Source organism: Choristoneura fumiferana, chromosome 23 (genome assembly GCF_025370935.1).
Source record: "Choristoneura fumiferana chromosome 23, NRCan_CFum_1, whole genome shotgun sequence".
In the NCBI taxonomy this organism is placed as follows: domain Eukaryota; kingdom Metazoa; phylum Arthropoda; class Insecta; order Lepidoptera; family Tortricidae; genus Choristoneura; species Choristoneura fumiferana.
In genome coordinates, this window is record NC_133494.1 from 49342 (window position 1) to 61882 (window position 12541).

The 12541-nt window shown below is 38.1% G+C and overlaps 1 protein-coding gene across 1 annotated transcript; it reads left to right on the forward strand.

Moving 5' to 3' along the window:
- Positions 1 to 4683: 4683 nt before the first annotated feature.
- Positions 4684 to 7735, forward strand: LOC141441160 (uncharacterized). Its single transcript, XM_074105837.1, has 2 exons — positions 4684 to 5167; positions 5670 to 7735. The coding sequence occupies exon 2, from the start codon at positions 6533 to 6535 to the stop codon at positions 7733 to 7735; it is 1203 nt and encodes a 400-aa protein (XP_073961938.1). The 5' UTR covers positions 4684 to 5167; positions 5670 to 6532.
- The last annotated feature ends 4806 nt before the right edge of the window (positions 7736 to 12541 follow it).

Genomic DNA, 12541 nt, shown 5'->3' on the forward strand with positions numbered 1-12541 from the left:
AATATATTGCTATTTTAGGATCCACGCGGATAGCGATAAACGTAGTCGTATACTTGGCGGATGAAGCCGCGGACAAAAGCCAGTCACTTATAAATGTTTTTTTTATTCGAACTGGATGGCAAATAAGCGAGGTCTCGTGTTGGTAAGAGATCACCACCGCCCTTAAACATCTGCAACACCAGGGTATTGCAGATGCGTTGCCAACCTAGAGGCCTAAGATGGGATACCTCAAGTGCCAGTAACTATATTATAGTTACTCGACCGCGGTAATTAATAATAATAATAATAATTGACCTAGCCCCAAACTAAGAAAACTTTATAATTAACGAACTTGTTAGATATTTCCGATACGCCTTAAGCTTCATGACTGTGGTGACCGTATACGGACAAAAAGCGCCTCAAAGTATACCCAACACTCAGAGTTGTAGATGTATTATAAACTATAGTAGACGACCAGATGGCCTAGTGGTTAGAGAACCTGACTACGAAGCTTGAGGTCCCGGGTTCGATTTCCCGCGTCGGGGCAGATATTTGTATGAAAAATACGAATGTTTGTTCTCGGTCTTGGGTTTAATATGTATTTAAGTATGTATCTATCTATATAATTAATTATATTTTATCCGTTGCTTAGTACCATAACACAAGCTTTGCTAAGCTTACTTTGGGACTAGGTTAATTGTGTGAATTGTCCCGTGATATTTATTTATTTATTATTATTATAGTAGGACTTATCTTTGCTGTTCCGCTCTTTCTCGATGCTCTCCCTCACTCTCTTGCAATATGCGGATTAACACGTGCCTTGTAATTGTGTCCTATGGAAATAAAGTCCATTTATTAATTGCGACGTTTAATTTGATATATTACAAATTGGCGACGAGGATGGGAACTGAACCCACGCGTCCAAAGCACAAACGCGACGTTTAATTTAATATAAGGTAAGTCGGGGCAACCGCACCGCAGGGGGAAACCGCGTCACCATTTAAATATCGAAAAGTATTATAACTATAATAACGACACTTACAACGACGCACCTAAGACCTTTCTAAGATCAATACTTTCGATATTTTAATGGTAGGCGCGCTTACCCCCGCTTGCCCCGACTTACCTATTACAAGATGTCCTACTGGTTTTATACTATAACATATTTTTTGTCTCGAAGCCTTTAACGATCCACATTTTGATGCTGCGGTTTTGTTTAAATCATAATTTTCATCGCGACAGAGGTTTTGTGTACGAAAATGTGGTAGGTTTCCTTTTGTCCTCAGACAATGAGAGAGAGAGAGAGACAATGAAACCAGGCATTCTAAAGTGAATTTCTACGCTTTGTTTTAGGGTTTTTTTTATTATGGAAGCAGAATAGTATAATGTAACATAGTTAAAGATGTACCTACGTTTTAGAGGCTATTTAAACAATGTACTTATACTTTTTTTAAATTCCAGACCCGAAGGGTTCAAGCGGATTGGGTATATTGAACTAAATGCGTTCTAACATTTGATATATCGTTATATAATCAAAAGGCATAAGATAATTAGGGTTCCGGAGACAAAATGGCAAAAACGGAACCCTTGTAGGTTCGCCATGTCTGTCTGTCCGTCCGCGGCTTTGCTCAGGGACTAGCAATGCTAGAAAGCTATAATTTTGCACGGATAAATATGTAAACTATGCCGACAAAATGGTACAATAAAAAAATAAAAAAAAATTTTTTAGGGTACCTCCCATAGACGTAAAGTGGGGGTGATTTTTTGTTTCCCATCCATCCATATAGTGTGGGGTAGGATAGGTATTCTAAAACCATTATTCAGTGCTATGTTTGCGAAACATTCAACTTTAAAGTGCAAATTTTCATTAAAATCGAGCGTCCCCCCCCCCTCTAAAATCTAAACTGTTAGGTGGAAAAATTTGGAAAAATTCAGGATGGTAGTAAGTATATCAAACTTTCAAGGAAAGCTATAACGGCTAAGTTTGCTTTAGAATTATTAGTAGTTTAAAAGTAAATAGCAGCCTAAGGTATAAAATATACCTAAACTTGGAAGATTCCGTATAAAATACGAAATCCTTAGAAAAATATTACTTAATTTTTTCGTAATGGCTACGGAACCCTATTTTGGGAGTGTCCGACACGCTCTTGGCCGGTTTTTTATACAATTTTATAAATAAGATGCACTTACATATTACTTATGTAAACGTGATGTAAACCGATTAATGTATTCGCAGAAAATAAATTTCGTTCTTAGACTGATTGAGCACATAATATGCATTTCTTTTATATGCGAAGTGGCAGTAACATAATTGCTGTTATTTAAATATACACCCGTGAGCGGGCTGTTAGGTAAATATAGCGGCTACCAAACACAAAATTAAATTACATGGATGTGGTGTATGGACCGCGTTTGCTGGCAAAAACTAAAAAACTAATCCAGAGAGTCCAAAATGCCTGTTCACGCTTCTGTTTTAATATTCCGTTAAGGGCTCATGTAACTCCTTTTCTAAATAAACACATAATGCTCAAAATGCATCACCGACGTAAACTTCATTTGGCTTGTTTACTTTTTGACGTACTTAAGCACAGAGCTCCAATGCATCTTGTAAACAAACTCATATTATCGTCTTGCCTGAGGTCAAGTGGAGAGCGGAAGCGTGCCACACAACTGCTTATGCCTCGCCACAAAACAGCTGCTTTTCGTGACAGTTTCAGGTATGCAGCCACGAAATGCTGGAACAATATTCTGCCCCCAATCCGAGACCTAAAATGCATACAAAATTTTAAATTAAAGCTAAAAAAAATGATGTTTGAACACCAAATGATTCAGGAGATGTAGAGCCATGATAACGAGTGCAATCTGAGTATGTTTTGTTAATCGAATTCTTGCCTCAAATGGAATAGGTACATACCTCGAGTTTTGTCCCATTTGCATCGGAGCGGATGTAGCTGTTTTTGAAGTCATGAGCCTTTGAATGATGTTAGGTGCAGACACTTAACGGCTTTTGAGTCTTATTTTTTAATTTGTTTCAAGTATTTATTAACACTTGTCTTTTGTCTTTAAATATTAGTTTTTAAGGTTAGTCAAGCACAGTACCTATCTAAAGCAGTAGCCAGTCTGTTCAGTGACACTGACATTCGGCATAGGCCACAGATGAGATATGACATGACAGTTGGCAGATTGTGCATATCGACGTCTGTGGTCTATGGATGGTTGAGTGGTGTGTCGACTCTTTCTTTTACTGTGATGTTTATATAACTTATTATTGTGCACGTGTCTTTTGTCTGGTTTTGCGTTCTGTTTGTTTTCATTATTGTTATTATTTTATTTAAATTATATTACTTTCTATTTGTTTCTTTTTAGATTTACTTTTGAATTTATGTCGCCTTCCGTGAAGTCGCCAAGCGGTCTCAGCGGAAGACCAGCGTTGGCCTCTACGGCCAACACTATGCTGAGCTAAGACCGTTTCGCGATTTCGCAAATACTGTCGTTAATATTTATTTTATACTTGTTTTATTTTGTGTACTTACTTATAATATGTTATTTGCGAATTAGCGAATAAACGTTTCTATTTCTATTTATTTCTATTTCAAAGGGTCGAATCTATTACGATGAAACTATTTTGTAATCTGTGCCCATATGCTACGGAAACACGTAAGGGTTTCGTTATTTTCCATTAACTTTATTATTACGATTAAATTGCCCGTGTTACGACTGCGAAATGTAAATGTAACGATGTTTTATAGCCACATAACGTTCTGAAGATGTGTAATATCCTAATGCCTGCCAAAACATCGTAAGTTAACAACTCGTGTATTAAAGATACGTCGTTTCAAGCATAAGCGCGCGTTGTACCCGCAATAACCAAAAGGAGATATGTTCATAAGAAATTGTCGGTAGTTATGACTCTTTGTCTATGTTACAGCTTGGTCGCGGATAGCTTTCCTTTTAATAAAGTAAGAATGCGTTATTAATGCTACCAGAGAACAAATAAACATTTACGATTTACTGTTATTTGAAGATTAAATCTGTACAATGCAGAGTTTCTTTATGGAAAACTTTTTTCTTCAAGCTGCAAACATGCGCATCGAATAATTTGCGACTGTTTTAGATTCCGTACCTCAAGAGGATAAAATAATCTAGTGTTTGTCACGCGATCAAAGGATACGTCCCTTTAAAAGCGTATTTTCGTACAAAGCCGAGGGAACCAAAATCAAAGAGTAGGTAACTTTCATCCTAATTTCTATTATAAATGCGAAAGTTTGTGTGTGTGCGTGTGTGTGTATGTTTATTACTTCTTCAAGCTAAAACGGCTTGACGCATTTAGATGAAAAAATAAATAAATGGAATATCTGTCTTGCTCCTCCGCCAAGTAGTGGCCAAGTCGTGCGAAACAGCTACGTTTGAGTTGGAAAAAATGCTTTTTCATGTAATTTAACCCGCCTTCCCTCCGCATAAAAAACTAAATAACCAACGCAAGCACAAGCACATCTCCAGTAATAAGTGCTTTGTCAATTCTAATATTGTCATTATAATGGCGCCGTCACACGCAGCGAGTGCCTTAACTAAGCTAATTTCTGTTAGCAACTTAAAGCTGTCCAAGACTGTTTGATCTTGTATAGGACTATAATAGATTATGTAACGTTGCACTTACATTTATTACTCTTATTACTACAAAAGGGTAAAAGAACGTTGTATTTTATTGTTTATTAACAATAAACAATAATAATAAAACACTTATAATCTAAACCAAAAACTTAGAACTAATTAAAATACTATTATACATATCAAAACTTAAATAACTTAACTTAAATCTAACTAGAATTATAAAATAACAACACTTAACAATATTAACTAAATCGACACAACGTTAACACTTGTCTACGCGAATATAAACCACTTAGTGGCGTGATCCAGACAGACGCGCTGATTGGCTAAAGCGCGCCTTTTGTTACTCTAAATGATGAATTTCGATGCGCCCGCGCTGGGGCACTTACGAGCTATCTCCTTGTTGCGACAAACCTGTGCCGGCTGCGTTCACTAGTTCCGCTACGTGTCGTCTTACGCGCTGTCACAAGCATAAATTTATTAAAATCTTTTATTTAATTTATTCGTCCTTCCGACGTATTTGTAAATTTTACTCGTGAAGTAAAATCATATAAGTGTCGTCTCGCACCCCAATAGGGTAAGTGTTGAACAAGTATTATAATCAGTGCTTAGCTATAAGTTAGTGCTCATTTTAAACACTAGGTTGTGCTTAACATTATTTAATTCCATTCGATACCGCTTCCGTAAATAAATTGTTACAGTGATTGTACACCGCTTCAATTAGAAGCGGAATTTGCATTAATAAATAAATAAGTGTTACCGTTATAGTGCACGGAACATTCTACGCTTAGCTGTAGCTGCTAGTTAGTGCTTAAACCTGTTCTGGACGTAATAAGCTAGCCTTTCTATTTTTATTATTGCATAGCAGCTTATTTACCTACCCTCTTTTGTTTAATAAAAAGAATATATAAAATCGTAATTCTGCTTAATCTTTTTCCTGGACATTGTAACTCCGTTCTGATAGTGAACACCGCAACACCAACTGCTTTCGGCTTCTCATTGTTAGGCACATATCATCAGGGGTTCACTATCAGCGGAGGAGCTCACATAGATTTTAACCGGTGGACGTTCATCCACAGGGTGCTACTTTACGGGTACAAATAAATCCCGGATTCGTCGCTTATCTGCGAAAACACGCTTCACCTGCTGCTCCCCGAGCCGTACCACATCAGCACACTCCACCGACCGCTGCCTTCACCACCACTCAGGGGAGTACCGATCTACGGCGGCAAAACCAGTCGGGCATAGACTCCCACGACCTTATTTTTATTAATAAATATTTTCTTTACTTGTTGTTGACTTCGGTTGTTTTTATTTATAAACATAAACCACGTCCTGGGCCCGAACGTCACACTGGCGCCTCAAACGTGGTTTTAGTAAGGTCTGGTTTTGCTCCGTAGAAGTAGTTGTGTGTTTTGTGTTGTTTTATTTTTGTGTGAAACGTTATTTTTCTTTTTATTTTTGGTTGCCTGCAACTTAAGTGTACGCTTGTATTTTTTTTTATAATAATTTTTTTTTTCCATAAAATATTCTCAGAAATATTGTGTCAAAATTTTATTGATTGTAATCGTAAACATTTAAAATATAAACACTCTGTACGTGCTAACTGCGACTTAAGCACAAAACCGGTTACTCGAGTTACAATCGCGTACAAAAGTGTTAAGTTTATTTAATATTTATTAATTGTGAACTAATCTTATAAAGTGTTACACATAAGTTGCAATTGTTTTAACGCTTGTTTTTTTTGTTTTGGTGATTGTTGTTTTTTATTTTTATTTTGCTTTATTTCATCAACCATAACGTTATTTGTAGTCTGCTTTGTAACAGAACGGAGTAGATTAGTTAATCTTGTTCAACACTTTCTTCATTGCGGTGCATTCAATTGTTTAATTAATTATTCGCGAAATATTATTATTATTACTTCAATTATTAGTAAATTAGTATGGCACATCCAGTCAAATTTTTATCGTTGCAAAAATCAGAGTTGGAGTATGAAGTGCAAATTAGGGGCAGTACTCCTGCTGCTACTGTCCAGGACTTACGGAAGCAAATTGCCAAATTAGGCCCTCTATTTCCTTCCGAGGACATATTGGAAAGTTCCCTTGATGTAAATGATGACTTAAGGGGCATTACTGACGTACTCGCTAAAGTCAAATCTTTTCTTGACTCTCCTTTGGACAGAAATGCATTACTGCGCGTTCAGAATTATTTACATCACCTTTATCACCGACTTAATCGGCTGATTATTGATGCCAAGACGCATAATGCACATGAAACCTGTGTAAAGGAGTTTCAAACACTGTACGACCGTTTTAATTCCGTTAAGGACACCACTGTCGTTGATAGGCTAATTGCTCCTGTTGATACTAATTCAACTGAGCAGCAGTCAGCTGTGCCGCCTTTAAATATTAATGTGTCTTGCGACCGTGGCGTAGTTGGTGAGCTCACCAGAATTAGGTTTGACGGAAAGTCGTGCGTGCGCTCTTTTATTCAGCGCATTAATGAATTTAGCAAAGCCAGGAATATCTCTTCATCTAAGCTGCTTTCATTTGCTACAGAGATCTTTACTGGTGACGCGTTGCATTGGTACCGTGGTATCCAAGACCAAGATCAGGTGTTGGATTGGGATTCATTGGTTGCGCGTCTTAGGAAAGACTTTGATCAAGCAGGTTATGACTATCGGCTGCTCTCGGAGATACGTGCCAGGACTCAGGGTGAATCAGAAAATATAACCATTTATTTGTCGATAATGTCAGGGTTGTTCGCGCGTCTATCAGAGACGTTACCTAGCAAGGATAAATTAGAAATATTGCTACATAACATTAGGCCATGCTACGCGAGCACTTTAGCTTCAGCCACAGATATTCCTGATATTGACACCTTGAGATCCTTATGCCGTAACTACGAGAACATTCAGGCACGTCTTGCTGGTTTTCGTGAACCTCCTAAAAGAACATCTGATACCATGGCGCCAGAATTTGCATACAGTGGTCATTCATCACATAAGGCAAATAATTCAAATATCAATTATGGTAATAATTTCTATAATAATAATTACAATAAAAATAAATCTTATCCTAACAACACAACAATACAAATAAAACTAGTAGCCCAATCAAAATTATACACAAAATCCATACAATAACAATTACAATAAAAATAAATCTTATCCTAACAACAACTTTAATGCTAATAAAATCGGTAATAATAGTAAATATGTACATGCAATGCACCCCCCGGTCCTAAGCCATTATTTTGTCCTCGATGTCGTGATAGCACCCATAATTTACGTCAGTGTAAGGCTAACAAGGACAAAATATTTTGTTTCGTCTGTGGTCACGAAGGTGTCAAAACTCCACAATGCCCCAATTGTAATAAAAATAACCCAGGTCCATCAAAAAACTAGTAGACCTGCAGAATTGTGAAAATCATAGTAAGTTCGATAGCGAAGATTGGGCTAAATGGCTGCAAACTATAAAATTTTATTTTAATTCCTATAAAATCAATACAATTCTGCAGAAACAAACTTTAAACGATCCTCGGCCGTATGCGTCTATTAAAATTTACAATATATCTCTGTAGGTCTTCTTGATTCTGGCTCAGCCGTCACTATCGTAGGCAATAATATGCATCGCAGCCTAGAACAACACGGCCTAGCAGTTCAAAAAGAACAGCCTATCACAGTCACAGCTGCAGGAGGACAATTAATGACAAGCATTGGCTATATGAATCTGCCTGTAAAATTTGAAGACACTTTCATGTCATTAAAGCTTTTGTTGTGCCGGATATTGACATAGATCTCGTATTAGGTATCGACTTTTGGCACAAATTTAATATTTTTCCCAATCACCTTACTGGTATTACTTTTTCTAATATGAGCGTTTCTAACGCTAGTCTTGATATGGACCGCTGCTCTTTTATACAGGCTTATGACCATTTAAATATCTCAGAAAGATCACTAGCAGATAACATAATTGCTCAATTTCGTGATATCTCTGCCGAATCCAAGGGTTTAGGTGAAACTAAGTTGATCACTCACCGAATTGATACTGGAGACGCCCTACCTATTCGACAACGCTATTATCGTATGTCCCCTGAAAAACAGCGCATTCTTGTCGAACAGGTGGACGAGATGCTAGGTCTCGACGTAATCGAGCCATGTGAAAGCGCTTGGTCGTCGCCGGTACTAATTGTTACCAAGAAAAATGGTCAACCTCGTTTTTGCCTCGATAGCCGGAAGCTAAACTCCGTAACAAAACGCGACGCCTACAGTTTGCCCTACGTGTCCGAAATTTTGGACAACCTTCGTGATGCTCGCTACCTCTCTAGCATAGATTTGTCCAAGGCGTTTTGGCAAATTCCCATAGCTTCCGAAGATCGAGACAAGACGGCGTTCTACGTTCCAGGACGGGGCACGTTTCGTTTTAAGCGTACCGCGTTCGGACTTACCAACGCACCTGCAACTCAACAGAGATTGGTTGACCTGCTTTTTAGGGAATTCGATCTCAAAGTCTTCGCGTATCTCGATGACATTATTATCGTCTCGAACGACTTCAATTCCCACGTCTCCCTTTTACTCCGCGTGATGGAGAAATTAAAGCAGGCCAACCTCACTATCAACCTAGAAAAATGCCAATTTTTTCGAAGTCAGCTTAAGTACTTGGGCTATGTTGTTGACAGTTGTGGACTTCGTACCGATCCAGAAAAAGTGCAAGCAATTCTTGATTACCCGACACCTACTTGTCGCAAAGATATCAAGCGCTTTCTCGGGACCGCTACATGGTATCGTCGTTTCGTCCCCAACTTCAGCACTATAGCAGGCCCTCTTAATAAGTTGACTTCGAATAAAAAAGGTGGACCACCGTTTGTCTGGTCTTCGGAGGCCGATGCTGCATTCCAGAAACTTAAAGAATGCTTGGTTTCTGCTCCTGTTCTTTCCTGCCCTGATTACGACAAGCCATTCGAGGTGCACACCGATGCCAGTAACTACGGTGTGGGTGCTATGCTCACCCAGATCGTAGGCGGTAAGGAGCACCCAATAGCTTACATGAGCAAGTCGTTGTCAGCAGCAGAGAAGAATTACAGCATCACAGAGCGTGAAACGTTGGCAGTTGTCATAGCTTTGGAGCATTGGCGGTGTTATTTAGAGAACGGAAAGCCTTTCACTGTCTATACAGATCATAGTGCGCTAAAATGGTTCCTGTCTCTAAATAACCCGACCGGTAGACTGGCTCGCTGGGGTGTGAGATTGTCCGCGTTTCATTTCGAACTGAAACATCGCCGCGGAGTTGACAATGTCATCCCAGATGCCCTTTCAAGAGCGGTTCCAGTTAGTGCGATAAGTACTTCAAACTACTTCTCAAAAACTACTGATCCGTGGTATAAAAATATTTACAATTCTTGTCTGACGAAACCCCAAAATTTTCCAAATTTTTAATAAAAACAACTCTCTTTACAAACTAACAAGAACAAACATGACTTGACTGACTTAACTTCAGAATTTTCTTGGAAAGAGGTTGTTCCGTGTGAGCTACGTGACCAGGTGATCAGCGAGAATCACGCCGAGCCTACAGCCGGACATCTTGGCGTTTTTAAAACGTATCGTCGTCTTGCGTTGAGATACTTCTGGCCAGGCATGCACCAAGACGTCGTAAATTTCGTTGGTTCATGTTCCAAATGTCTTTCTTACAAAGCACAAACCACCAAGTCTTAGGTGAAATGGACGCCCTAAGCATTGTAGCCGCCCATTTCAAACAATTTCAATTGACCTCATGGGTCCCTTACCAGTAACTAGAAAGCAAAACAGCTACATTCTAGTCGTAACTTGCTGTTTTTCCAAATTTTGTTTAATTACACCTTTGCGAGCTGCTACTTCCACTGCCGTGTGTAAATATCTAGAGGATTCAGTTTTCCTCGTGCATGGAACACCTCAGACCATATTTTTAGACAACGGTAGCCAGTTTATCAGTAAAGTCACGGATAATTTTTTAAACATTACAACGTTCCAAATATCTTTTTCACACCAAAATATACGCCGCAAATCAACGTCGTAGAACGCTACAATCGCACAATTATTACCTGCCTGTCAACTTATGTCGAGGATGACCATAGGACTTGGGACACTTTCATTCCAAAGGTACAGTTTGCCATTAACAATTCGGTGAATGAGGCGACTGGTTTTACTCCTTCATTCTTGGTATACGGCAGAGAGATCGTAACCTGTGGCACACATTATGTAGATAATGACTTGGGCGATGACGTATTGTTCCTCCCACGTGACATCTATGCTGAAAATCTGGGTTGTCTTTCTGAGATATTTAACAAAGTTCAGGCAAAATTATGGCATGCTCATACCAAAAACACGGCTCATTACAATCTTCGTCGAAAGCCCATGGAATTTAAAGTTGGTGACATTGTAATGAAACGTGCGTATGTGCTGAGCAATAAAGACAAGTATTTTAGCAAGAAACTAGCACCTAAGTACATAAAATGTCGCATTGTAGAAAAGAAGTCTCCATTAGTCTATGTGCTAGAAGACATGTCAAGAAAAAATATTGGCAAGTGGCACATAAAAGATTTAAAATTAATTGGCCTAAATAAATAAACATAAATAGCATGAAACGTGTCGTACCTTACCCCTACTCACATTTTACCATCTAGTATTAAACATTTTCGTACGGGTCACTATTCAATTAAATATAATAATAGTAACCTCAATAATTGTCTGGTCGCGTTAGGAACCTTTAATATGGTTACTATAGCTAAAGTGTGTGCGTGAAGTATGAAATATTGAAGTTTAAATGGATAAATACGTAAATTTAACTTAAAATGCGGATTTTATTTCTTTATACATAATAAAATCCTTTTGTGACGCGCGGGGTAATGTAACGTTGCACTTACATTTATTACTCTTATTACTACAAAAGGGTAAAAGAACGTTGTATTTTATTGTTTATTAACAATAAACAATAATAATAAAACACTTATAATCTAAACCAAAAACTTAGAACTAATTAAAATACTATTATACATATCAAAACTTAAATAACTTAACTTAAATCTAACTAGAATTATAAAATAACAACACTTAACAATATTAACTAAATCGACACAACGTTAACACTTGTCTACGCGAATATAAACCACTTAGTGGCGTGATCCAGACAGACGCGCTGATTGGCTAAAGCGCGCCTTTTGTTACTCTAAATGATGAATTTCGATGCGCCCGCGCTGGGGCACTTACGAGCTATCTCCTTGTTGCGACAAACCTGTGCCGGCTGCGTTCACTAGTTCCGCTACGTGTCGTCTTACGCGCTGTCACAAGCATAAATTTATTAAATCTTTTATTTAATTTATTCGTCCTTCCGACGTATTTGTAAATTTTACTCGTGAAGTAAAATCATATAAGTGTCGTCTCGCACCCAATAGGGTAAGTGTTGAACAAGTATTATAATCAGTGCTTAGCTATAAGTTAGTGCTCATTTTAAACACTAGGTTGTGCTTAACATTATTTAATTCCATTCGATACCGCTTCCGTAAATAAATTGTTACAGTGATTGTACACCGCTTCAATTAGAAGCGGAATTTGCATTAATAAATAAATAAGTGTTACCGTTATAGTGCACGGAACATTCTACGCTTAGCTGTAGCTGCTAGTTAGTGCTTAAACCTGTTCTGGACGTAATAAGCTAGCCTTTCTATTTTTATTATTGCATAGCAGCTTATTTACCTACCCTCTTTTGTTTAATAAAAAGATAATAAAATCGTAATTCTGCTTAATCTTTTTCCTGGACATTGTAACTCCGTTCTGATAGTGAACACCGCAACACCAACTGCTTTCGGCTTCTCATTGTTAGGCACATATCATCAGGGGTTCACTATCAGCGGAGGAGCTCACATAGATTTTAACCGGTGGACGTTCATCCACAGGGTGCTACTTTACGGGTACAAA

Bases quoted from the DNA above. Each gene is read 5' to 3' on its own strand.
- LOC141441160 (XM_074105837.1), top strand. From the start codon at position 6,533: ATGGCACATCCAGTCAAATTTTTATCGTTGCAAAAATCAGAGTTGGAG.